The sequence below is a fragment of the Micropterus dolomieu genome, linkage group LG07 (assembly GCF_021292245.1).
Source record: "Micropterus dolomieu isolate WLL.071019.BEF.003 ecotype Adirondacks linkage group LG07, ASM2129224v1, whole genome shotgun sequence".
Lineage (NCBI taxonomy): Eukaryota > Metazoa > Chordata > Actinopteri > Centrarchiformes > Centrarchidae > Micropterus > Micropterus dolomieu.
In genome coordinates this window covers 15,219,579-15,246,947 of record NC_060156.1, presented here as the reverse complement: position 1 = coordinate 15,246,947, position 27,369 = coordinate 15,219,579, and the positions used below count along the sequence as shown (strand labels likewise).

At 39.1% G+C, this 27,369-nt stretch overlaps 1 protein-coding gene and 1 long non-coding RNA gene across 7 annotated transcripts in view; one reads left to right on the top strand and one right to left on the bottom strand.

Annotated features, from left to right (window-relative positions):
* LOC123973289 overlaps positions 1–13,973 on the bottom strand; it is a 16,394-nt gene extending 2,421 nt beyond the window's left edge. Inside the window, exons 1-2 of the long non-coding RNA XR_006825591.1 lie at positions 13,840–13,973; positions 11,078–11,296 (exon numbers count right to left, since the gene is read on the bottom strand). This is a non-coding gene — a long non-coding RNA (uncharacterized LOC123973289). The remainder of the gene's footprint in view (positions 1–11,077; positions 11,297–13,839) is intronic.
* Positions 4,942–27,369, top strand: LOC123973285 (rho GTPase-activating protein 6-like). 6 transcript variants are annotated; one of them, XM_046053175.1, is made up of 15 exons: positions 13,390–13,443; positions 13,551–13,621; positions 17,247–17,306; positions 18,905–19,064; positions 19,717–19,788; positions 20,530–20,792; positions 21,002–21,197; positions 21,409–21,464; positions 21,572–21,722; positions 21,836–21,984; positions 23,480–23,659; positions 24,441–24,538; positions 24,726–24,982; positions 25,673–25,747; positions 25,832–27,369. In XM_046053175.1, exons 3-15 carry the CDS (start codon positions 17,286–17,288, stop codon positions 26,386–26,388), a joined length of 2,235 nt encoding a protein of 744 aa, XP_045909131.1. In that variant the 5' UTR covers positions 13,390–13,443; positions 13,551–13,621; positions 17,247–17,285; the 3' UTR covers positions 26,389–27,369. The 6 variants fall into 6 exon arrangements, with proteins under 6 accessions (XP_045909129.1, XP_045909127.1, XP_045909131.1 ...); XM_046053174.1 differs by lacking the exons at positions 13,390–13,443; positions 13,551–13,621 and adding an exon at positions 13,694–14,236; XM_046053176.1 differs by lacking the exons at positions 13,390–13,443; positions 13,551–13,621 and adding an exon at positions 14,350–14,399.

Genomic DNA, 27,369 nt, shown 5'->3' with positions numbered 1-27,369 from the left:
TATGCCTGTGCCGCGGTTGATTTATTCAGTGAATTAAACCTCTTTTAGCAGGGAGTTTAAAGATCTGAACGCTGTTTTTACCATGAATATTCAGCGGTGTGACTAATTGGGATAAGAAGTGAAATGTTACCTGGTGGAGTTAGGCTACGCTTTGAAAAGATTATGGATTTGGTGTGCCAGTTCCACTACACCTGCTGATAAAGTTCAAAGAAAGAATAGGCTGTGGCCTATTCTGTGTGGAGAGAACAAAACAACATAATGGGGACTGTGCCGAGATGCTTGAGACCCACAGCTACTGTGTGACTGGTTAAAGCGCAGGTTATTAAACATACTTATATGGGTCAATGGCAGGTCATGTTTGGTACATCCATCCATCCATTCATCTTCGACATTTGCTTATACTGTTCAAGGTCGCTGCAGGATGAAGCCTCTTCCAGCATGCACTTGGCAGGAGGCCGGGTACAACATGGACACACGCCAGCCTATCACAGCTCAACAAACTGTTCTCATTTTGTTATAATTCTTATGAGCATTTTTCTTCTTGCCACCAACTTGCTACTAATCTGTCTCTATATCTAACTAAATGCAAATGGGATGTGTTGCTCAATCTGATCACACCTACGTAGACCTTCTTCACAGCAGACATTTTGACTTGTTACAGTAGGATAAGCATTGGTGTCTCTAATAATGTTATTGATTTAAGTACCCCAGAGAGCCATGCCAGTGAGTGATGCATGCACAATAACTGGACCCTTTACTAACACATCTACATGGAATGCAGCCATCACCTGATTACAGTTATTACTTATAGCTGTGCTTTTCCTACGATGACATTTCAAAATGTGGCGGTGAAAAAGCCTACTATAAGTGGATGCCTCATTCCATCAACCATCTACAGTATAATTTATAGCCTTGCAACAATGATGTTTTAGTGGAAAATTCTGTATAGCCATACACTGGTTTTCAGCATGCTACTGTCACTCAGGGGCAAAAATAAAACAGGAAAAGTTCTCGTGAAAGTTGTAAACACCCAATTATTTTCAAGAGGGTTGTGAATCTCAAAGAGAAACCTTGCCATCCCCACAGGAACATACATCATTACTGTGATGCAGTGGTGTAGAATAAGCAGGGTAACCCACGACCTTCAGTCAGCAATCTGCATCACAACAGCAAACAAACTAAATCTTTTCTTTTTGTTTAAAAGCATTAACTACTCATTAATTCTTAACAAAATGGCCGATGTAAGGTTGAAGTGAAAAGCTCAACTGTCTCCTCAATGCATATATGGTCCTAACAATCAAAACTCTTTGTATAATAACTACCATCAGTGCACTCAACCATAGAGACCTGACAGTAGTGAGTGAGTAACAAGCCATCTCTGACTGAATTATAAAGAACAGAACACCAATCCACAGCACACTACTCACTGAATGACAGTGAAGATGCCGAGTTCATTGTCGTCTGGGTCCATTGCTGATGAAAAGTCTTTAATGCAGTACTTGTTTCTGTTTTTCCTGTCCGGGCCTTTCAAGCCTCTTTCACTGATGTGTGCTCCCGTTCTACCTCCTGACTCCAAAGTTTCTCCCTGCTTGAGTTGGAGTTGAGTCCATAGGCAACTGAGCTTGCCTGACTAAGCCATTCAGTTATGATTACATACAGTGCCCCTGTCCAAGTGAGTGACCAGTGCCCCTGGGGGAGGAGACCGAGCTTGTCGCTTCTGCCTCAGTAATGAAATAACATCACATTCCGGGCCAGTGCATCAGAAAACACAGAGGGATCAATGCTGAACAGCTGGACTCCAATGAGTTGTTGTGCTGGTTAGGGTTGCCACAGTCAGCAGGACTCTCTTGAAAAACATGTTCTGTTTGGGTGAAATTCACCTGGTAGAGTTTATACATTTCAACTCGACCCTAGTGGTCATAACAAGAGAGTTAAAATATAGTGTTTCCAGCAACTGACACAAACATCAGCGTTTTATCTTGATGGCATTATTTACAACATATCAGCATGGAACCAAATTGCAGTATCTGAAATATTAATCTGATCACGGTACGAGGCACTTGGAAACGGCATGTGTTTTATCATCCATGAGAGCTTAAAAATTAAGCTTCAACCGTAATCCAAACTCTATCACTATCTGCCTGCCAACTGTCACTCTTAACAAAGCCAAACCTAAATCCTATATAAACCACAGAATTAGATCTTAATGTTATATGGTAGCATCAGGTATTATTTTATTATTCATATTTCCAATGTCTTTTGTATACATCTGTTGTCAACTAATGCAGCTTGCATACTCTTTTTTAAATAATAATAAATACAGTATATTTATTGTTTTTTATTTTTATTTTTAGAGCATTATCCCATAAAGCCATGCCATTTTAACATCATCATAGTTCACGCTGGATTATGCCAGGCAGACTCTCTCATGCATGAATGGCATACACAGTCTTCCATTAGTTATGAATTGAGGCACGTGTCTTTGCCTCTGCAAGCAAATGGAACTGCTTGCATAACACATCCCAAGCCATGTATACACAGCAGTCTATGACAACTGAAAGTTCAGCTAACCTATAGAACAACAAGACAGTGTAACAGAAACCGTTTTTTCATGTGAAGATTTCTTGCTATATATACCGTACGCTGCCATTTCATTTGTGCACTGTGGAAATTGCTCACACGATTTCTCTTTATGCATATACAGTAGCTGTGCATGACTAAACGGCCACAATGGGGAACTGTGTGAGGTTAAAGCAGACAAAAGCAGACCTTTTTTTGTGAGATAAACACTGCACGTGAATCCATCCAATCATGTGGCCTAACACCCGCCCCCGGGCCACAGCGCGCTGCATCAGTGGCCTGTTTTTCCGTGACACACAGGCCACACCACTTAGAGTGGGGATAAGGGATGTCCAAAGTGCAATAACCCTGCGCAGTGTCTGCAACCGAGAATCACATTTAGCATATTGTCTTGGGGTCACTACCATTGATGATTTAATATGGTAATGATCAGTGTGTGTTCTGAGGCTCGTCTCATTTAATGTGCTGTTCACTGTGCATGGCTGGAAGGCTCATTTGTTTCCTTAGAATAATGTGGAGCTGCATGCTTCTTTGCAAATTGCTCTGACAGCTTATACGATGGCAAAACGCAGTTCGTCTGAATATCTGATTAATTAGTAAAATACACTTAAGGGCACATGAAACAAAAACAACCCAGTGCTCTACAATAACTTATGAATAATGGCTAAAACAAGCAAGCAAAAGCAAAAAGTGCAGTTACTTCCACATGCAAGACATACAAGTACATTTTCAGTCCATCAAAGCAGATTTGTGCCTTACATTATAAAACAGCAAGCAAGTGACTTTTTCATTACTTTATGGAGCAGAATAAACAGTAGATGCACTCATTTGCATAAAATGATGAGAGTTGCTCCATGCAGAACAGGAAAACTCATATTAATGTAATAAGAGCTACTGCTTGGCCCTCACTAAAGGTTACAGATATATTTGTGAAAGCTGTCGACTGCATTCATTTCAATTATGTGATTTTCACTATTTGGCTACAAATCTGAATCGAGATAATTATCTTTTTTGCCATCACGGAAGAATGCCAAACAGGTCGTTAATCATAATTAATTAAACAAGTTGGAAAGCCATTAACAGAGGTGGACAAACCCGTTGGTCTCATTAAAGTCTGAAAGGTGTTCTTGCTGTTTAAATCAAACAAGTGTACTACTAAATGGAACTGCAGGATTTCATTCATCCTTATATTTTCTTGGGCACAATAAAATAGAACACGAACAACCCCAACAGACAAAAAACAACTCTCCTGATAAACTGTTAAATATACTCATACCATAGACAGGAAGTACACAAAAGTCAATCCCAGTCAATAAGATCCCAGGATATCACATTCCTCAAATCAGATAGCCACTCTCGTGTCAACCAAACTATAGAAGCTCCTCCCCGCTGGCCTAGGAGGATAGGATTCACAGCATCCAGCAATTATCTGTAATGCGGGAGAAAAATCAATATGCCCATGGAAAGCTGCTAAGGTCACCAAGCCGACGTTGTCACTTGAATCAGAAGCACTGCGTTGCTGCAGGCTGGGCTCCAAGCCTATCAGCCGGCATCTGTGAGAACACGCATCGTTTGTAATGCCATGGATTACGATGATTATTAGCCTGATGATATTGAAGATAATTGGTTCTTGCATGTGATCATGGTAGAATGGCAAATAATAACAGATTTTAGTCATCTATTAATACAGATGAAAACCATCAGTTTAATTGGGAATCATTTCACAGAACGTTTAATTGTTTTCGCTTTTATACCCTTCTTTTTAACTATATTGTTTTTTTACAGTGAAAGTTTGATTTTAGTTTATTTTTTATACCTCTGTCTTAACCAAACTAAACATCTTTTCAATTGCATTTTTTATAGATGGACTGACTGAACTTTTTCTGAACTTGAACTTTAAAGCAGAATTCAGGGTCCACACTCTATACTGATGCAGTTATAGATTTGACTTGTTACACCCATTCCTGTACATAATAATACAGATGGGTGTGGGACATGTTTCCGCCCTAAATATCGTAAATCGCTCTTTGTTGAATGTCTCTGTCTGGGGAAAAAGTGAAACAGCTTCAGACTCACCTCTGCTGCTCTGGCTTTTTATCCAAACTGCTGCTAACACAAATTTCATTTTTGTCTGTATTGTCAATTTCCATGTCTTCTCTTTCTCAGGTAGCTACTCACAACTGGAGCTAATGGAGGGCAAGCTTCGAGTGTGCCCTCTTTGTGGGTGAGAAGATCCCGACTGCACTGTGAGGGGAGGGGAGGCCTCCTTGAAACACTGTAAATTCTATTAACGGCAAGGGGGATATTGAGAAGAATGAAAAATCAATACCTTGTGGCCAGTAATGTCTGAAGGATCAGGCTGAGTGGAAACATGAGATGGCATGGCCTTGCCTTGACGCAGAGACTGTTTCTGTAAGTGGTTAATCAAGTGCTTGTCTGACATCTAGATTGCATTTTCCCCTCACCATTACTCCTATTTTCCCCTTCGCTGTAGAGAAGATGTGCTATCAAATGTAAGAGATGGTAATCGGAGTAATAAAAGCAGTCACCAATCTGATATAGCTGCACTCTAAAGGGATTGAAACTTCAGTTTTGCAACATCTCAGTTTTCAAAAGACAAATGCATTCATTTTCACTTCTGCATTGGATGCATCTACCCGAGGGTGGCATACACATGAGCCACACACATGTTTGATTCTTACACTGTACAATCTCCTGGAAATGACGGGGTGTCTGTGGTGACTCGCTGAGTTTAAATTTTACATCTCTGCGTGTGTTAAAGTGAACCCTACCATTTTGTTGAGATCTTTATTAAAGAAAAGGAGACATACAGCATGTCTCCTGCCTACATAACAGGCATTTTAAATATCCTCCTATATTGATACAATTTGAGACAGAGCAAAGCCACTTTTTTTGTTTAGTTTTTTTTTTTAGCTTATTATGGCTCTCTCAATATCTGCACAGTAATGGAAGAGAAATAGCTGTTAAACATAAAGGTAAATGCAACCTTTCCAAAGGTGCCGCTTCACTCTGTTTTGGTGGTCCACTAGGACAGGACTTTAATCAGTATCATTAAAAGTTCATAACACTATGATGCCTTGGGCGCCTTGCACCAAATCTGTGCTTGACAGTGCACCAGCACAGACAAGTGACAGAAATGTGGCACTGCATATTATCAGGGCTAAGCTAATTTAGGCTAATAACGCAATGTTCAATTACCCTACTCCCCCAGATCCCCAAGGGCCCAAAAAGCCCTAGTTCACTGTGTGGCAATTGATTTGTGGCAGTATCATTAATTGTAATTTAGTTTGGGAATATGGGGCTATTATATGCACCACAAAGCACAATATCCACTCACACAAGAAGGGACTTTTTTTAACCTGATTTGTGGTGTCAAAGTCTCACATTTTATGATACATCTACTTACATGACGCATGTTACTAATTGAATGTGTGTTTAATCAAATTACTACTACAGAGCAAACCTGGGGCTGTAATATTCTGTAACAGAGACTCTGAACGTAATTTAGAAGGAATGGGTTGAATGTGGGGTTAATAGGAGCCCAGGACCTAATTTTTTCTTTGGGGCCCCCAAGCAGCTTAATCTGGTCATGGCAACAACCCAGGTAAATTCTCCAGATCAGTCATTAGGACTTCCACGTCCTGCCTTGACTCAACTAATGCCTAAGAAGCATTGTGGATGTACTACTGCCATCTAGTGGCATTTTGGTTATTTTGTCCACAAAGGGAGGATCCTTTCTCTCAGTTTATATGATGCTGACTCATACAATTATCCACAGCCTGTCAACTACACACAAATGAGCACAAGTCAGAGTTAGTGCTTCCCATTTAATAATCGGAAATAAGTCCACCTCACATACATGTTATAGCCGATGTGGCCAGTCCCCTGCCACTTTTAAATATGTAATATTAGCATTACCTATTAAAACATATTTTCACCTGATGATACTGCTTTCAACAAACATTGTGGTTATCACATGCCTTAGCGTCACATAGAGAACCTAGCCTGTTTTGCTTTCATCTGATACCTCCCTCAAAATAATCTAATGGGACAATAGAATTGACCTAATAAATCACAATGAAAAATTGCCTCCCACATACATCCCCAGAAACCTTTATGGTTCCAGTGAGACAGCAATCATAACAGCATCCCTGCCAGCAGCCTGCACATTACACTGCTCATTATATTCCTAATGTATAATTCTGCACTGCACAGTGGAGCGGCTCTAGGAAAGCTTTTCAGCTGATCAAGAAGTGATCAACATTCACAATCAGGAATATTAAATACATTTTTACAAATGTTAATTATATTAACTTTTAAACTTTCCATTAGAAGTATGAATGTAAGTTTGAGAAAGCACTCTAATTTTGCGAGGTATTCCAAACGCCCACAAGACCTGTGTGGGCCAAACGTTTATTTTGACATCCTTTACAAGGTTGGTGGATGTAAGCTCCCTAGGCTGCACTTATCCCACAGAGAAATGACATAACGGGAAGTCTGATGAGAATCTGCTAGGAGTCTTACTGCAAACCTCACCGACACCAAATAAGTGGATCAAACGCAAAGCCGCCCTCTTATCACCACTTCCGCTGTCTGTTTGGTGGACTCTGGTATCTGATGAATTCTTATCGTGGCCATACAGTGCTGGTTCACATGTCTCGTTATCACACAGGTCCCTTCCCCAGGGCTCCCACAGGAAGAATCTGTTCCCAGGGCACTACATGCCAAGTATCTGCAGCTGCCTGATGGAAAAGATGCAGTGTGGTCAAGGGAGGACAGTAAATTTAGGCAAGGTCTGTCCAATGTTTCTGTCACTCTGAGGGCCTCAAAATACTCAACATAAGTGACATCAAAATTAGAAGAATTAAAAGGTTAATTTTAATAAAAGTGCTCCACTAGAAATTCAGATGCCATGAATCCTTGCAAATCAGCAAATACCACTATTGTTCAACAAAGAACTCTTTAACTGGCCCAGTTAAAACTGATAATGTCATACTGTATAATCAGATTACAAAAAGCATCAGTATTATATTTAGAGTATATTTGGTGTCCTAAAAACAATATGCTTCTTTCTCATACATACATCTAAACTTCTTAGTTTATGTCATTTCTAAAGTTTGTGTATTAAATAATTTAATTTCAGTGACTGGGATATATAGGCTACAGGCTAAATATGGAAACTGATATATTACATTTACATTTGAAATCTGGCTTGTGGTATATTATTTTGACTGCTGTTTTTCGAGTGGCTAAATTCAATATCTAAATAAATACTAGTGCTTACTAGAATATTGTCTTTCTTTCTAGTAGGTCATTTCTTCCAGTGTTTTTTTTTTTTTTTTACATAAACAGCAGGTGTCATGTTTGAAAGCTTAATTACCTTTGTGTTTACACTGATTGGTGTGCATAATAATTCACCTTTTTAATTTAACAGCATGAGTAACTTAATCAAGCACACACTTAGTCACAGGCATAAATAAAGGACTGTTTTCCCTGATAGCTGGGTGCATGCTTAATTCTTTGTTTTGGGGGAAAGGGAAATACAATGTCATACTTTTAAACCGTTATTAAAAGCATGAAAGGAAGAAGTAGGCTACGAGGGAGGTGGAGGAGGTGACCAGTGACTCCAGGCGCTTATTTCATAATACTGAGCATGGTGACTCGTTGGGGACCTGCTGCTGTGAAACGGTGCTACTCCTTCATTCCGTTTGGACTTGTGGCAGAGACATGAACTTCATCTTTTTCTTTTTACACTTCTTTAATCACAACTTGACCAGCTAAAAGGAGATAATGTCCGCTCAAGGATTGTTAAGCACCGTTTTCTCATGCTCGCTTAGCCCCAAAACTATTTCCAAGCGGAGACTGAGGAAGACCAGGAGCTTGGACCCTGCGCTGCTGATGCGACATTATGGTACCGAAGCCGAAGAGACATCGTACAAGGTCAGTGACCTGATATTTTCGTGCTGCAGGTGATCGAAGTAGTTGTCAGATTAGTCAGCACAAAGAAACCCATTGTTGCCAGAGATGTCTGGATTTGTCGATTTATCGTGCTTCCCAGTGTTTGGAATGGAGATGATAAATCAGGTCGCGGGCTGTGGTGATAAGGGTTAGAGACGTTGTTGGCGTTAAATGAGTTTAATTATGTTGATGACTGTAATGACGGCAATTGAATTTTTATAAACTGGGGCGGGGGCGAAACACTTGGCTGACGATGTGATTTTTAAAACTTTGTGCTTTTGACTTGCTGTTTTATTTTCTCATTGCATACACGAAGTACTACTTACAAGAATTAAAGCTCGAGAGCGAGGGGCGCAGCGTTGTAGCCTACAACCACAAATTCCGGAAGTGGCTGGAATTCCCTAAAGGATGATGTAGCCAAGTACAGGGGTGTTGGTATTTTCCTTTGATCTTATGCAAACACATTGCTGTACATTGTGGTGCATTGAATTATTATTTTATTTTCTCGGTGAAAATAAAACGGTGAAGAAATCAAAAGCAGCTCGTTTTCTCCCGCTATTGCAACATCACAAATTCTGTGACTAACAAGATAGGTTTTTAGCTTAATGTGTGTACCAAACCCCTTAATGCACTGTAATTTTGTAGCTGCGTCACTAGACAACCAAAAATGATTCAACTCATTCCTTTTTGATAAAATGATGTCAGGAGAAGCCTTTGCTTGTGCCAGCTTGCTGATCGTCTGCCGATCGAGGTGTGACTGGAACACTTTGTCACATTTGGCAAGTGTTTAGTGAGACCCAAAAAAAAAAAAAAAATTGGCTTGTTCTCCTACATCATTATACAAACTTGGAGGTGGAGCGCTGGAAGAAACTGTGATGAATGTTGATGTCATCATGGCCTGTGCAGTAAAGTACAACAAACTACAATTTTCTACATTTACTGATGTATTCAAATCAGCCTCAGAGAAGAATGTAGGCCTACTGCCACCACACTAAGTAAAGCATTAGTAGCAGTCCAGTAAATGCGTAATTAAAGGCAATGGCATTTCTGTTATAGCTTTTCCATATTAACAAAGAAAACACATTACCTGAGTTATCACTGCAGCGCCTGGACAAAAAGATTACTGGTGTTCTCTTAAAGAGGAGGTTCCTCATTGTGCCATTTCATAGCATAAAGAACAGGGAAAATACATAAGCACACATGTAAAACCCCTTACAGTGACCATCTGAATCTCTTCTTTCATTGGAGAGGAATTTATTTCAGATTTATAGCAGTAAGCAGCGTCATATTGAGCCAATCTGTTAAATTGGTCCTCATGGTAACACTGTTTGTTTAGTATAATCTAAATGTATTACAGACGTGACATCGTAATAGGCTTGTAATGAATACCAGGTATGTGGTCCCTCTTACAGTCATCAACAAGAACCCAGATCCATACAGCCAGAGCCCATAGAAATTCAATGCAATGACTCTGAAAAACGTGTATTAATATTGGAGACAGCTCTGTGTCTGAGAGGATATTTAATGTGATTTATGACTTTATGACTTTTATGCTGCCTACACCATTATGCTTTTGCCAAGCACTGTAAAGTTGGAAAATGTTACCTCCACTGCAACACCAACATTAACAAGCTGAGACACATTTAAAAAATGTAGTTGTTATATTGTTATTAATTCCCGATGAAATTTACCACTACTAATACACAACCTTTTGGGATATTTGTAGACAATACAACTCCACTACTGTATTCTTAGAGCATGAGAGCGTGTATCATCAGCTTTAGAGCTCCTACATTACACTGAGAAGAACTTCAGCCAGTTCAGCTAGGGTCTGAGGTGTGAGATCCTTCCTGGAAACTCACATGACTACGCTGTCCACTTAAACTGACAGTAAGTAAGTGCCTCAGTCTGTAATAAAAGTCAAATTGTCTGTTTGTGCAAACCAGCAGTTAATTCAGGGACAATAGTATCTAAGATACTGTCTCAACAACATTAGGGAAGTCAGGCTGACAATGTTTCCCCCTTTGCACAAAACACTGCTGTACCTCCGCCCAGCAGCCCCAGCTCTACCATATTCTCCTTTTATGAGATGTAGCCTACTATATGTCTTGTACCTCAGGCGGTCCAGACCTCTAAATATAAAAAGTTACTGTATTTAATGTTTTGAATGCCATCCAGTCTATATGTATTGTGCTTAGCAAAGACTAAATCACATGGGCAAACATAGGTTTTGAATAAGACTGGTGCCACGACACGCTTATGAGTCTATAATCAGAGGAAATCCATCATTGAGATGTGTTTGATCATACTTTAAGTCTGCTGACTACCCTAGTGTATGCTCTGCTATATGTCTGTAATGCATATGATTCAAATTATCATGCATAACTTAATGTAGCATGATGCTGCAATTAAAAACACATACTTCAGTTTCAGAGTTTCAGAGTGTCATTATTTTATAATGCTATAAATTGCCTTCCATAGGTTGAATATCACCGTGCTCTATTAGAGGCGTACTCACTCAGGGTCTCAGTAGCCTGAGTTGAGATGGAAAGCAGAGACATCTGGTTTACATGTAGAAAGCCTCAACTCCAAATTCTCACAGTAGAGCAGCATGACCTGATCCTTGGCTACAGTCCCTCAGGCACATATTTCTTCCTACAAGGAGAATGTCCATTTGCATGGCATGGAACTAAACCTGCTGGCTTGAAACTGCAGCACCGTAGCATCCAGTTTGTGTCTGAGAAGGAGAAAAATAAACTGTGGGTTAGATGTAAACATACGTGGTTGATCATTGTTTCACATCAATTCAGTCAAATCTCACTTTCAAGTACCTCTGTGTGGTTACATAACTGACATGTATGATCAGCTTCCTGCAAGTAGCTAGAGTATGTGTCTCCACTCAGAAGGGGTGTAAAAATGAGTTAAGATGGTAGAAGAAAGGCATATGAACTGTCTTGGGTGTAGTTATTATACAGGCAAAGCATCCTACTACTATTCCCCAGTTCTACTCAGTGTATCACACTCAACAGTGCAACTTGCCATCAGACGAGATTAATATGTTTACTGAAGAATATTGTTTTAGGCTCAAAATTCAATGAACACACTGGATTGTGGGAGAGGAGACAGAACATCAAACAGTGAAAGTTTTATGAGATTTGATAATTGTGGAGTGTTTTGGTTTGGAGGACAATAAGTTAAGGCAGCATTAACAAAATGTATATTAAAGTTATTTTTAGGTATTTCCTCAGCAACCTGCAATACATTTGAATTGCACTGGTCTCCTGTATACATACGCCCGGCATATTGCACTAGAGAACTGATCTTGAAATGTTTTGGATGTCTTACAGTAAGAATGACATCCCACTGCAAGTCAATTACTAATATGACTGATGGATTCCTTATCTGATCCACATATGTGTCTAGCATTGGTTACAGTCCATATTTAGGATTCATTTGAACTGATTTTGCATTTATTTTGGGACTGTTATTGGAGTAGCTTCTGGATATGAAGACCTTCTGAGATACTGGAAAATACTGCCTTTTGGTTAAAAGCTTTTTGTAAAAACCTCACTTATTAATAATTTACATTCAATATATTTTCCTTTTTCTCCATTCTGTTTTAATAGTGATGAAATAATGTCTGTGATTTTGAAAGGAACCCAGACAGCGTGTGATGTAATAGTCATTTATTTGATATAATACACAACCCCTCTAGTTACTCTATACAGCCAGATCAGATATGCAACTATGAAATATATTTCTACACTGGTTTCCCTTAGGAAACCAGCAAATTGCAGGAACTTAGAAAGCCTTTAGAGGGAGCCATTCATCATTCTGTTGCAGTAATGTAGTGACCAAATGAGGACATTAATCACTGGGACAAAGATTAAGGGTAGGTAGCATTCAAATATGTGTCCACTCATTTTGTATCAAGTAAAATTTTTTAATTATAAGTTTTATAAAAATACACACCGCTATCCTGTTACTGTTGCTGTTATTTATATACAGAATGTTACTTCAACAATGTTTTATTGTGTGCTAAATGATCACTGGCCATATATTTCAAATGCCATTTTAATCTTATTGTCATTCCCTTTATGTCAGGCTGGAGGAGGCTGAATCTATAGTTCTGTGGTAGATTAAAAGATTATGGTGGGTGTTGTTTTTTTTTTTCTTTTTATGTGCCTAATTACGAGCCTAATATGACAGTGTTTCTCTGGGCATCAGAATCCATGCAGGTGTTTGTTGATTTTGAATATTTATTCCACATAATGTCAAATGTTAGTTACTAATTTAGGCCTACTGTGCTGTTGGAGTAAGTGTTTAGATGGAAGGTTATCTGCATTCCTCCAAGACCCATGGAGGAGGGATGGTCTGAAGGAGAAAGAGCTTGGAGGAAACTGCAAACTCTCTGTTACAAAGCCACTTTAATCTCCCAAGATAAAATATATTTCAATTAAAATCCAGCTTTTTTTCTTTTAGAAAATGTGAAGATTTAGAGACTCATCAAATCTGTGTTCCCTCTTTTGCCATCTCTCAATAATGATAAAGCTGGAAAGGTTCAAAAGCAACAACAGTGTTGAAAGTAGGGCTCCAATTAAAATACAAATATTTTCGACTGTGTTCGCAATCAGACTGTGGCATAAACCAAACTATATTTTCCCTGTGTATCTTGTAATGCAGGGAGTTTTGGTTTTATTTACGAGGCACTTAACATTATTTTGTTAAGTCACTTATGATTTGTATCCAATCACCAAGCTAAAGGTTGTGTTGTGTGATAACGTTAGCTAGCAAAACATTAGCTCAACAGCTCAAATACAATTCTGTTCACTTTTAGTTTTTTGGGCAGTTATGGATGAATTTCACAACTGTGGCACAGTAACGGTACAGTAAAGTTAACTTGCATTACAGTAAGTTAGTCATTAACATTATAACGTACATCCATGATAATTAAGTAAGTCCGCTGGAGTTTATTTGTTTGTTTTTGTTAGTGTAACGTTATCATCAGTGCTGTAATTCGCCTTGACTTGTTCTCCTTAGAAACGGTGGCTGATGCTCTCGGGTAAGTTATTGTATTTAGGGCGACACGCCTTTCCAAACATTTTTTTGTAAGCTGGGTGGAGCGATATCCTTTCAAGTACTAACCTGTTGTATACAGTCTACGATACCGACACACTAATCCCTAGCGTTGATTAAACACGCAGATAGCGACCTTTCTCGAAAAAAAGACTTTTTCGTGACTGAACGCTACCTGTAACGTTATGTGACGTGTAATGTTACCTAACTTAACGTAACGTTACAGTCCTGGAGGTCCTTCTCTTCCCCTCCTCAGATGGGGTTTCTTCTGTTAACTTGTGAGCTAACTCAAGAGTACTGGCACCTGACCCCTCCCAGTCCCTGTATCAGTGGTAATGTTACTCACAGGGACTTTGTCTCCCACCGTAATGTAAATCAGTCGTTGAACTTGCTCCACTTTTAACTGCACGTTGTGAGGGAGAATTTTAAACTGCGAGCATGTGGACTGCATTTATGCGGGGCGTTTCGTCTGGAGTCAAATGGCGTCAGTTTATTTGGCAGTAAGTGGCAGTCGACAAGTTTGAGAGGGGACTTCTCATGCATGGCGACTGGAGTATATGTAACGGGGGGACCCCTTTTCGAGCGAAGCATCGCGTATCTTGTGAGTAGCTGCTGTTTGTCTCACTTACAAAAGTGGAGGAAACAATTACAGGGGGCCAAAAACACAATCACATAAACGCTTTTATGTTATGGCAGCCAGACTTTGGAAAGTAGCCTATTGAAACATCCTAAAAGGCGTGGAAAAAATGTTTAACCCTGCAAATGTGAGTGGTGTTTTTGATGAATAGCTTTTTTTCCCAGCGATGCTTAATTTTATTGTAACTGTACTACACTGACTGACACACCAACGTTTCTGTGATTCCCACTCCTGCATCTCCACTTCTTCCCAACCCCACTTCTTGTGCACAGTTGTGTCATCACAAATTAGTCAACATCAATAGTTTGTTAATTGCCCAGCCCTCCAAGGACCCTTTCTTAATAATAAAGACATTACCTTGAAAGCAAAGAACAAATATTAGATATCTACTTGAATTTCAAACAGTGTACTCTGTGGAGCACATTTATGTAAGTTATTCATTTATTTTAAGAGTAAGGGGATGTGAGAAATTGAATTACTTTTTGTGTTGCTCCAAGTTTTAAAGGATCAACACACCAGTATTGTTTTGGTTTTGTATACTTATAAAAAGTGACACGATACGGGACAGATGTCTGCAATTGTATGCAGTTTTTAAACATCTCATGCTGAAATTTAGTGTTGAAGAAAATAAAAACAAGAATGTGGACAGAATGTAGGAGCTCTTGAGGAAAACTCTTCCCGTGCACAATGCCCATTGAATGGCTTCCTGAGCACTGACGAATATTCATCACCTCCCTGGAGCTAGTTCAAGTGTGGTTGATTGGTGTAATCAGAGCTTTCAATCTCGCTATTTTGTATGAACTACCTTGCACGTTTCCTCTCATTGTATTCCAGAGAGCACTAACAAAAGCTTTGCTTTTCAACAAGGCTTTGAAAAAAAGTACTGGACTGCCAAGGAAAGTGCACCTTGCTGTGGATTCACTGGGAATGGTTCAGTTGGTGTGCTTGTTATTGCTGGCTTTGTTGCAGCAGTATAGAAATAGGTGACTAAAAACAAAAACAGGAATATTTATAATGTATGATCAATCAATTGATTATAAATATTGGTATCAAAATTGCAAAAAAATTTTTATTACCATGTAGTTCAAATGTCAAAAGAGCAACAGTAAAAAGGGTTATAGCACTGTTAGGCTTCTTTCTGTAAAGTCAGATGGCTCATGCTGTTGCTGAGAGGCAGCCAGGACAGATCTAGTATTTTAATTTTACATCATAACGTACCTGCTTCATCACTGACTGTTGCAATCATGCCCTCAGTGTAATAAGAAACAATGACTGGGAGCAGCTGTTTGAGTCTGACATTCTTCCATTGGGACAAATTTGAAAAAAAATTATAGACTAAAAGGTTATGTTAGAAAAAAGCCACAATATGTAATTATTGTATAGGCATTTTTTATTCTGATATCCATCTGACAGTAGTGGATAAGTGAGTTTCAGTGTACTACCCAAGCGATTATGCACTCAAAAATCATGTCTGGACATGAACCACTCAAACCTATGATTGTGGAATAGCTAAAGGTATTGCATCAAACTGTGGTAGGCCTACACAATACTTGGTATTTTGGCACAAGCAAAGTTATTCACTTTTAATATAAGGACATCACTTCACTTACGGAGAGAGAAACTGTGGGAAGCCAGCTGACCCTCACATCAGATAGGGAGAAAGTTTCCACTCCCATATAGTCACACGAGAGGAATGTCTGAACAAAAATGGTTAGATGACAGCAAATATGACTGTATATTGATGTTGCCCTTTTGTGTCCCTGATCATATGTTGCCATGCTTAAATGATGGAAGTGAGGCCAAAAAACAACATAGCATAAAAATATTTATGCTGTGAGCTGTCTATAGTTTATATTTCAAATTATCATTACAAAGTCTCTGTATGATATTCTGAGCTGCTGTGATGGAATAAGGCACTGTCAATCTTTTGCACAATTAAAATGCACTTTCTGTAATAAAACACCTACAAGCAAAAATCCTATTATGTGGGGGACCCTGTGACAAATCAGATGGGAGTCTGTGATCTTATTTGTGTCTGTTTAGGAGTTTGATGTGAAAAAGTTTGAGAACCATTGTACTAGTGTAGAATGGTAAACTACACCTCCATTTGTTAGACACTTTGTTTTAAAACCAGAGTGGAAATTGAAAGCCTGGAGCAACAAACTAATCTAAAATATCTAATGCTCTTTATTACTTGCCACTTTATGATATAGTCAGTACTGTAGTCCCCTGTAAGTAGTATTTGTGTATCTTCTTGTCTTGTTCTTGTGATTCCAATATTGTGCATTATCACGCGGACTAAGTGTTTTGTCACACCCCTAATATGATGTTAAATGTCCTCACCTCTTTTCAACACAAAGTGACACCCTTGGTTTTTATCTAATCCTCTGAAGTTAGCCTGCTCTGGAGCAGGTTAGCCATGCAGCATAGGTTAACATGGTGAGCTAGATAACAGTGAGTCAGCAAACCCAAAGATAACTGGCTAACCCACTAATTTCGCTTTGTAGTACAGGCTTCAGGTTTACAGCTGGGAGGATATTAGCAGTTATTATTGCTTAATTTGTCGAGCAAAAACATGTCCGAGTCCCACCGTCTAGACTGTGAGGATTTCCTGCCTTATTTTGTCTTTTGTCAGTAGATGTCAGTACATTGAGCATCTTTAGGTTTTGGTCAAACAAAACAAGCCATTTGATGATGAATGTAGGAAATTGTGTATTTTCTGACATTTTATATTCTGAATGATTAATCAATTTAATCAAGAGAATAACCAGCAGATTAATCTGTAATAAACATAATTGTTAGTTGAAGTTCTACAGTTGAAATGTATTTACTGTAGATTAAATGGATTGAAAGGTAGCCATACTGTGTTCATCCAAACAGTAAGATGTAATACTATTCATTAACATAGAATCTTACTTATAATGAATTGTGTCTACCTCTAAATTATTTCCCGCTTGGTTCTCCATTACAACAGGGTACAAGCTAGTGCCCGCTGCCTTTGTACCGTTAACATATGGCTGAAGAAAATATGCTTGTAAGTTCACAATATCTGTACATACTGTACTGTATAGTGTACTTTGTCATATTGTATTTGTGCTAGAAAATAGTATGCTACTGTAGCATAGACCTAATTCTCATTTAATGGGACTGAGCCACTTTAGAGTAAGCCTTATCCTGATAACGAGTTTCTAAGCCTCTTTGGAACATGGCTCATATGATTGGCTTGACTACTGGATCAAAGCACTGTAATCTCCAGCGTGGAGATGCTCAAAGGTTGAGGATTTCAGATCAGATTATTTCCCCCATCATTAGTACAGTACTAAACCTTCAGAATGGCTCATCTGTAGTATTGTCTACTAATATAGACATTGTTTATGAAATGTTTTGATTTACTGCTGACAAAAAAATCAGTGGAGTATACACCGAAATTAATGAGCAGAGTAGGGAAAGAAATAAGATGAGGTATTTCACATTTAAGAGCATATGTTAAAGGGTTTGCTACTTGTACATTAGGACTGGGCAATATGACCAAAAATGTTATCACGATAAAAACATTTCATATCATTTGATATTGATAATTATCACGATATATGTCAAATCATTATTCCTTTCAAGTTTTAAGGCTGATTTTTGCTCCTGAGTGAAAATTGAAGAAACCAGATGGTTAATTATGTGGTTTTCTTTTTGGTCAGAATGTGACAAACACTTGATGCCAAACAGTAGATCACTTAACAAGTCTGATGTAGAACATTCAAAACTATTAAACCAAATATTAATTAACGATATATTGAACATTAATTATATTATTGAGAAAAATTATGTTGCGATAATTATCATTATTGTTTTATTGCCCAGCCCTAATCTACATAATGAGTATTCTTGCTGCTTTCTCTGGTAAGAAAACTTATTCAAATCAGGTTTTGGTTTTGCAAACTACTTCCTACTAAAAATCCCTGTCAGTGCTGCCAGACAGTAGTACTCTGTGTTAAATTACTAGCATGCTAGCATGGGACAGATGTCCCATGCTAGCATCAAGAAGTTAATATCATTTAGGGCTGAACAATTTTGTAAAAATATCTATTTGTGATTGACTGATAATGTTGCAATTGCGATATTAGAGGGAATCCTTTTTGCATAATTATTCTCATTTTAATTGAAATACATATTTAAAGGGATTATGATGGGATTTTTGCAAGGATCTTTACCAAACAAAGATGTTCTCTTAAGTCTGTAGAATATGATTTGCAGCACAATATTTAATTTAAAATGGGATTTTGACACACATTTCGATATAAAACAAATATTGCACCTCCTGTGATTTGAAAATTGCAGTAGGCCATATTGCAGTTTCGCTAAGCTTTCGATTAACTGTTCAGCCCTAACACCATTTAGGCATCTCTGAAAACAAACTTCACGGAGTTAGCTGTCAGATTTTGTCACTGGAAACCGCAGATGATTTATGTTGACATTCATGTCAGCTCTTAAGTGAAGCAAAGAGATCAGTCAGTTCATGCAAACTGAGGGCCTGTAGAAAGTGTGGTTTGTCATGATCTTTGAAAGTGACAGCAATGATGGATGTATTTAATGTTTTGTGTGAATACTGTGTGTGTGTGTGTGTGTGTGTGTCTTCAGGGGGACTTCACCTGGAACAGCGAGTCAGGACGTAGCGTTGGCCTGAAGCCCGTCCCTCTGCAAAGCCTTTCCGAGTTGGAGAGGGTTCGTCTCCAGGACGTGGCCTATAAACGATTGTTACAGGATCGCAACCTTGGCTGCCACATCACCATCCCTAAATGTACTTTAAAACACACACACACACACACACACACACACACACACACACACACACACACACACACACACAAATAGTCCCCATCCTTATTCACCAAGTTGCTATTCTGTCCCAAGCAAAATGGCAGAAAGTGTTTCTCTTTCTGTTTTGTTTTATTGTATTTTACATGCAAATAATTATTTTCCTTTTTGTGTAAGGGTGTAGTGCTCATGTTTGAGTGTGATAAATGCTTGATGCTTAATTGATTTCATGGTAAGATTATCTACCTTAAATGTACACTGTAATTGTCTGTTTAATTGCAGACCATTGTTGTTGTTGAGAAAATGTTTTTCTTCTTATTGTGGTTCTGTAGTCTTGTAACCTTGTCATCTACTCCCAGTCAAAACTTTTAGAGTGCCATTTATGGTACTAAGTAAAATAACGATAATGTTAACGATACGTGTTGATACTGACGATACACCTGTATGGGGGTTATGAATTAACATTCAAACTCCCTGTTTTTGTCTTGACTCTTTATGAACAGTTTGTCTGCATGTGTTCGCTCTTTTTATTGCAAAACCATTTAGGAAAGGAGACTAAGAATATTAACTGGAGCAAGCAAAAGCAGGAATATGATAACAAGGCTTCTTTATTTAAGTAATACTTCTTTTTTCAGATGGCCACAAGAACAAGAAGTCACTTAGGCTGAAGTTGGATTCATTATCTAAAGAGAAGAGTAAAGACAAAGGTAATGTGGGATGTACTAAATATACTATACTATAGGCGGAATGTTAGTGTTCTCCATTTGCACGTTGTCTTTAAATGATCATTTCTAATGCACTCATTTGATGACCCATTGTGGATATTATTTTTAGTCTTTGCAAGCCAGTGAAGATAAGTTCATTTGTAGGTCTGTGGAAGAGCCACTGACTCCTGTCAGAACTTTATTCCCTGCTAGTTTCTAGTCTAGTCTTGAAAAGATTCCTTTTGGCTGAAGCTGTATAGACTCACTGAAGCAGACATTCTCAGCTGTTTATACCCATGGAGCACTGAGTGATCAGAATCTACAGTACAGTAAAGAAGTCTCAGAGGGAGCTGTGATCTTCAACTGCCGCGCCCGCTGCAACAATCTGGCAGGAAAGTGATGTTCTCTGTCAGACAGGCAGTCGAGGGAAATAACAAAAACAATCTTAAGTGGTGGCTCATTCATTACAGCCTATCCTCTGGCATGACCAGCCCTCTCTTTCCTCTTTTGTTTACAAAGGCACTTCAGAAAGTATGTGTGCCCTGACTATGAATGTGAACTGCAGAGCACTGTTCTTGGGATTTTGCTTGTCATATTTGTTTTAAGGAGCATTTATTTCAAATGTCAAGTTTGAATATAAAGCATGAATGCAGATCAAATTCTTAAAATATACAGTGTGCTGACATGACTGATGCATCAAGATGAACTTTAAGTCTCACCGTCTTGCCCTTCCCCCTCACACAGAGACTATACCCCAGGCGTTTGGCATACCATTGTCGCAGGTCATATCCAACGACCGCACACACAAGCAGCGGCATGATACCCCGCGGGGGGAGCACAGCGACCCCACAGAGTTGATGCTATCCTTCCTCCACCTCACCTCCAACATCAAAAGGGCCAACAAGGAGTTCTCCAGCAGTAACTCGTCCCTTAGCTCTACTTCTGAGACTCCTAATGAATCAACTCTGCCCGGCACTCCAGACTCAGGCCCACGGACACGCAGAAGGGTAGGCTTTTATCTGTCAATAAATCTGACACGCTGTTGAAGAGCAGCAGGAAGTCTGTCTGATTAAACTTGCACACTAGATCTCTCTAGGAATTTGTGACCTTTTTTGGATAGTCACTCAGCGGGTGGATGATGCAGCCATTAAATGACTGCACTGCATTTTAACACTCACAACAGTCACTGTATGGTTGGTACCCATCTGCTTGACAGGGTGGAGTATCTGTGGATTGCATCACTGACCTTGATGACAACCAGTCTCGGCTTTTGGAGGCCCTCCAGCTGTCTCTGCCAGAAGAGGCAGCTGGCAACAGGAAGAAACACCATGACAAAAAGCTCAGCCTTAACCCTATTTACAAACAGGTGCCCAGGGTAGTGGATCTCTGCTGCCAACACCTGGAAAAATACGGTACACATTATCAAAGTTGAAAAGTAACATTAAGAATAGCTCAAATAGTGTGTAGTTTATGCTATAGAAATGTCCAGCATAGCTCTAACACATATCTCTCTAACAAATGCAGTATGGTCAGTACCTTGTCAGTCAGATATTTTGAGCGTCTTTTGAAGTTGAATATTATTAGACACAATGTAACTAAAAGAGCATCTTCATCTTTGCTCAGGCCTGCAGACGGTTGGAATTTTCCGTGTTGGGAGTTCCAAGAAGAGAGTACGACAGGTACAATTTCAGCTGGTTGGCTTTAACACACCCCATGCATTTCAATAAACTGTATCAACTATGAGCGACATATTTGCTGTAATTAATTGTAACAATATCTCACCCAGCTTCGTGAAGAGTTTGACCAGGGATGGGAGGTACATTTGTATGAGGAGCACAGTGTTCATGATGTAGCTGCATTGCTAAAAGAGTTCCTCAGAGACATGCCTGACCCACTGCTAACAAGAGAACTCTACACGGCCTTCATCAGCACAATGTGTGAGGAGCACATACACACACGCAAAAAAAGAAGTCACAATTCTTCTGTAAACGTTCAAGTCGTGTGGTGTTTTTTTAAATTGATGTCAATGTGGTGGCCTTTTTTTCTGCAGTGCTGGAATATTCAGACCAAGAGAGCGCCATCCAGCTCCTGATATTTTTGCTTCCTCCCTGTAACAGCGACACGCTGCAGCGCCTCCTCTGCTTGTTGTCAACAGTGGCTGCACATGCCGAAGACAGTCTAGACAACGAGGGTCATAAGGTAAAGAAACTGGACATTCCCCATTTTTATGGCAGTGTTGGAAGCACACCTGCTTTTGTTTGGCCTGTGACAAGATGAACACAAGACAAGGTGTCGATATTTTATTCAAAGTTGATGCTTTGACAATGCTGTTGGCAGTATGTCACACATTTTGACTTGTGGATTCAACCAGCAAGTTAAAAAAATATATGATAAGGAAAAGACCAACTATCACAGAATGATGCTGAATAGCGTAAATAAACTGTTTACAACCTTAATGGGATAGTGACGAATCCCAGCAGCCATCTGAAGGCAGTAAGACAGATGTTTGTTACATCTGCAGCCTCTAATGTGAAGGAACGTGCTGTAACAAAGCATAGCGCGTTATGCATGGTGACCCACTGTTGGAATCTTGATTAGCATAACCAACATAACCCCCTGCTGCACAAAACAACCCCACACAAACGCTGTCCTTCTAAATTCATCATACGGTTTGGACATCATTTATTTCTCCAGTTTATTTACAACAAGAAGCATAAGGAAATTTTGACATAGTGGGAAACAGTTTTTATCAACTTCTACATATTGGGCCTATAGATAACAGTTTGCTGAAAAATTGTCATTGAAATCCCTGATATGATATGAAAGATATGAGATGGTAATGTGAAAGGCTGAAAGATAATGATTGATCATCACAATCTCCTTTTTTACATATTTTATATAAATTTCCCACAATGCATTTACAAATAGCGAAGTGTCTAAAGCGCACACTTTATCAACTCATTGTCCTTGTGAACATGACTTTGCCGTTTCCCCGGGTCTTTGCTGTTTGACCTGTGCCCAAATTCCCTTTTGTTGTAATGGTCACCTTTTTTTGGTAATCTTACTTTTTGACGTCTAATCATCACAGTGGAGATTATTTTTTTCCCAGGGATTTAAACCAGTTCATTCTTGGCCTTGGTCCTAGAGCATACATACTGTAACTGAACAAGAAGTGTGCTTGGTCTCTTTGAACAAAAGAATGGAGAGCCGGCCTTTTTGATGGTGGCAGAGCTGTGTTTGGTGCACATTCCCAACATTTCCAGGGAGTGCCAGGGAGCGTCAGTTTACAGCAAAAGAGTCAGACTCTTAATATGATATGCGTGTATGAGTATTTAATCCTATGGGTAAGATCATGGGCAGACCAAAAGAAAATCTAGGATAAATTAGCTCCATTGTTAACTTTTATATAAATCATTTCAGTCTAGAAAAAATCTTATAATTGCAGTGGTCAAATTTGGGTAATCGCAGATAATAATTTGGCACTGAAGTGACAGGTTTATTAGCAAAGGTGCTGGACTAGAATTTATTTTAACCGGAAGATAATGGCTTAAAAATAAAATACATTTTAATTAAAGAAATCTTAGTGAAATTCTATCATGTCGTCCCTCATTTCAATGTGGGGCAAGTAAAAGTGAAAGTGTGGATGTTCAGTAGACTGTCCAGTCAAATAAATTCTGCCTTCTGATTTGTTTAGATCACAGGAAACAAGATGACATCACTCAATTTAGCTACCATCTTTGGACCCAACCTCTTACACAAGCAGAAAAACTCAGACAAAGAGTTTGCCGTCCAGAGTTTTGCCCGTGCAGAGGAGAGCACAGCCATCATCGGCGTGGTCCAAAGGATGATCAATACATATGATACACTATTTATGGTAAGCCATCTTTAATGCACACCAAAATACATTCAAGCAAAAGACAACCCTGGGTTTAATGTAACTATCTCAAAGTCTTAGTCAGGTCTTCTGTTGGCAAAATAGTGTTTATAAGGGAGTTCTTAAGCTTAATAGAGTGAAGCCACCTATTAGAATTTAAACATTATCTTTATGGGTTTTGACTAAGCTTTTACAGTTACTTGTAAGACAAAGTAGAATCACAGTAAAACACAGAACTTCATGCAGTTTGTTTTTTCTCTCCTGAACCTGGAGAGGTTAATAAATGTCATGTTATTTATAGACAATGATTGGGAACAAGGCCAAGATCCTCATCCACATTATGGTTTCTGCTTTTCACCAGAAACATAGCAGATTCAATTAATTCTGAATCTGAAAATGATCTGTTAAAGAAGCCAGAGGGGAAAGGCACATCAGACACTTGCTCTACAGTATTAGTTCTGCTTTTCTAAACTGCTGTTAATGAGTCTCACCAACAAACCATACACACAACATAAAGTCTCTGTTGAAATTGCATCATAGACACTATGTAAAAATTGTTGATGTAAAAGCGCAATTTACCAAATGCTCTAGTGATAATGCTGTTATTTGTATGCTTAACAGAAACGCTAACTAATTAATTTTGAGAAGTGTATACTTCTGTCATTGTTTGGTTCAGTTCAGCTGTGCTTACTTATTAAGGTACAGTGAAATTAAGGTAACAAAGAATAAAATGTTAGCTCTTCTTTTGAGCTTCAGTGAAACTGAGTTTTGATTCTCCCAGGTTCCTGCTGACCTGCAGAATGAGGTGCTGATTAGTTTGCTAGAAACTGATCCTGATGTTGTGGATTACTTACTGCGGAGGAAGGCCTCTCAGGACTCGTGAGTTCCCACCTTTTCTCTCTGTGTCTGTCCAGGGCCGAGGGTGGGGATGGGGGCCTGACAGCTATGTGTGGACTAAAATGCTAGACCCCACAAGTTTAAAGGGTTATTAGAGGGTTTGTGTCCCTCTGCCCAAGCCATGATCATTGTATATATGATATACATTGTGTTTCCTTTGTTACTGCAGAGAACCAGACCTTAGAGCAGAAAAGTCCTCTCTGACTGAGAGACGCTTATCCAATGACTCCATCAAAGCATCTAGTGGAGAGGTGTCTCCCTATGACAACAACTCCCCTGTCCTGTCAGATCAACTGCTGTGTAAATACCCAGAGGACAGCAGTCCATTCTCAGACATGACCCCCAGACATTCTGGGCAGTATAAACTCAGTGGCTATTCTAAAGACGGATCTGGCAGCACCTCTCCTACACCTTCTATGGACAAAGGTGAACAAAATCTATTGTAACATATACTTAAGATTTTTAAAAGTATAATTTAAAGGAATAGTTTGACAATTTCAGAACTTTGCTTATTTGCTTTCTTGCTGACATTTAAATGAGAAGATTGACACCACTCTCACGTCTGAGTATGTAGCTGGAGCAAACAGCCAGTTAGCTTAGCTTAGCATAACGGCTGGAAACGAGGGGAAACCGCTAGCTGGACAATGTCCAAAGGCAACAAAATGTTTATAATAAGTATGTATTATAAACAGATTTATTATAAACATTTGCATATACAAATGTGCATACAACAGTATTCAAAGAAGGTTAAAATCAATTGCAAATGGAATTGGCTGATACTTCGCCTCTCATCCATGAGGCTTCTTCAGTTCTGGATGAACTGAACTATGACCTAGATGACTTCACAGACATTTTACATACAACACATGCATTTATAAACATTTGCACCATTTGCTAGCTTTTTTCCAGTTTTTGTGCAAAGTTATGCTAACTGGCTGCTGGCTGTAGCTTCATATTTACCTAATGCTAACTCTAGATTAGTAGGTAGTCTTAGTCTTTCTTAGTTATGGTCAGAAACATCCTTAGCATGTTTTAGCTTTTTAAAACATATGTGAGAAATGCACTGTATTTTATATTAATATAATAATCAATTAAACCTCATTCTGTTCCTGTTAGAGGCCTCAACTGATCATTTCTGGGACACCTGGCATGAACTGTTCAGCAAGGATTTTACTGGCAATCATATCACCGGTAATATTATCTTCTATGCATGTTGTTGCAGATGGTCTTGAGATATGTAATGAATGCTGGATGTTAACGGATGGTTTCTCCCAGGCTCCCTTGGAGACATGTCAGAATGTGAGTCGTACGGATCATCAGAGGGGCTGAGCAGTCACCAAGGTAACAACAAGCTGCCCGTCAGGCCAAAACAAACCTCATTGGGTGTGCTGGAAATCAGGCCACACCTCCCAGTGACTCGCAGCAGCAGTGGACCTCATGACCAGAGAGGACAGGGACAACCGCAATCGTCATTACATCAGGGATTGACTGGCCAATCAGAAGCCGTCAGCTCGGACAACTTGGCACAAAGGACAGGACAGCCTGCATGTCCATTACTTAAGGTCAAGACGAATAGTTTGTCTCCCCTTCAGTACTCTGGGCAGCTGAGGGAGACTCACATTTCTCACTCGATGCCCTCCCTCTTCACGTATCAGCCTGACACCCAAACCTCACAGCAGTCCCAGCAAAGCCCTGCCCTCCAGACTGTAGATGCCTCTGGGCCTGGGCAAGAAAAAGGCCATGGTACACCGAATTGGCAGACGGAGAGATGGCATATATGGCAGATACTGTCAAAAGAAAATGCAGACGCCCTGCCTGAAACCTTGGTGTGATGCTTCCTTTGACTATACTATACTGATAACTTTAAGAGAAAGGGGTCATTCATCATCATCAGTCGCACACACAAACTGTTTCTTAGATGTGTTATTATTTTGCAAGGGGGTTTTAACTGTATAAATGTTGTTGAATATGTCAACATAATATAAAATGATTGCTTTATGGAATTTTGAATGTTTTTTAATGTTGAATGTAAAAATATAGATACTGTTTGTGTTGTAATATTGCTTTAAAGTTGTAGTTCCTTGATATATACTGCTACTACTTTAACACTGAGTTTTCTACTGTCTTAAGCGTGGAAATGCTGCAGCCTATGTGCGTATTACCACCCATGTCTTGATTTCTTTCATAATATGATATAAATATGTTTTGAATATGGGCTCTTACACTGTATTAAGTGTATTCCAATTTTAATGAACTTTTCAGCACTCACTGCCTGTGTATACATGCTATTTTTTGTATTTAAGAAGCAGGAATAATGGTTAAGCAGCATTATTCACAGGGATATATTTGTAAATGTAATGTACTTTGTAATTTAATGAGAAACAATTATACATGCTTGTTGCCCTTCTTGTCTGATACCTTTAAATCCAATGGAAATCAAATTGCACTCAAAGTTATGTATCATTAGCCTCAGTATGTGACTGGAGATCAGTCAGACTGTCATTAGTTAGTTATATCTTCAAAACTGTAGACAATTTGTAAGTACTGGAAAATGGCAGCATGAATTTTAATTACTTTTGTGGTGTGACATGAGACAACCTAAGCTAAAAACCTAAGAAGAGTAAAATAAGTGAGGGCATAGTGGCATAGGTCAGGACATGCAGTTATGAGTATATTCTGTTCAAGTTATACTTTGTTCAGAAGACCCCTCTCCACCTCCAGGCTAAAACAAGGACTATAGACAAATGTTTCCATTGACATGGGTGCCATGTGGTTATGGCAGGAGGTGGCACTTGTCAAACTTACTGAATGTG

Coding starts and splice junctions, on each gene's coding strand:
- LOC123973285 (XM_046053171.1), top strand. CDS start 8,392: ATGTCCGCTCAAGGATTGTTAAGCACCGTTTTCTCATGCTCGCTTAGC. Junction 19,065..19,716: donor CCACATCACCATCCCTAAAT/GTACTTTAAAAC, acceptor TTCTTTTTTCAG/ATGGCCACAAGAACAAGAAG. Junction 24,539..24,725: donor AGGAAGGCCTCTCAGGACTC/GTGAGTTCCCAC, acceptor TTGTTACTGCAG/AGAACCAGACCTTAGAGCAG.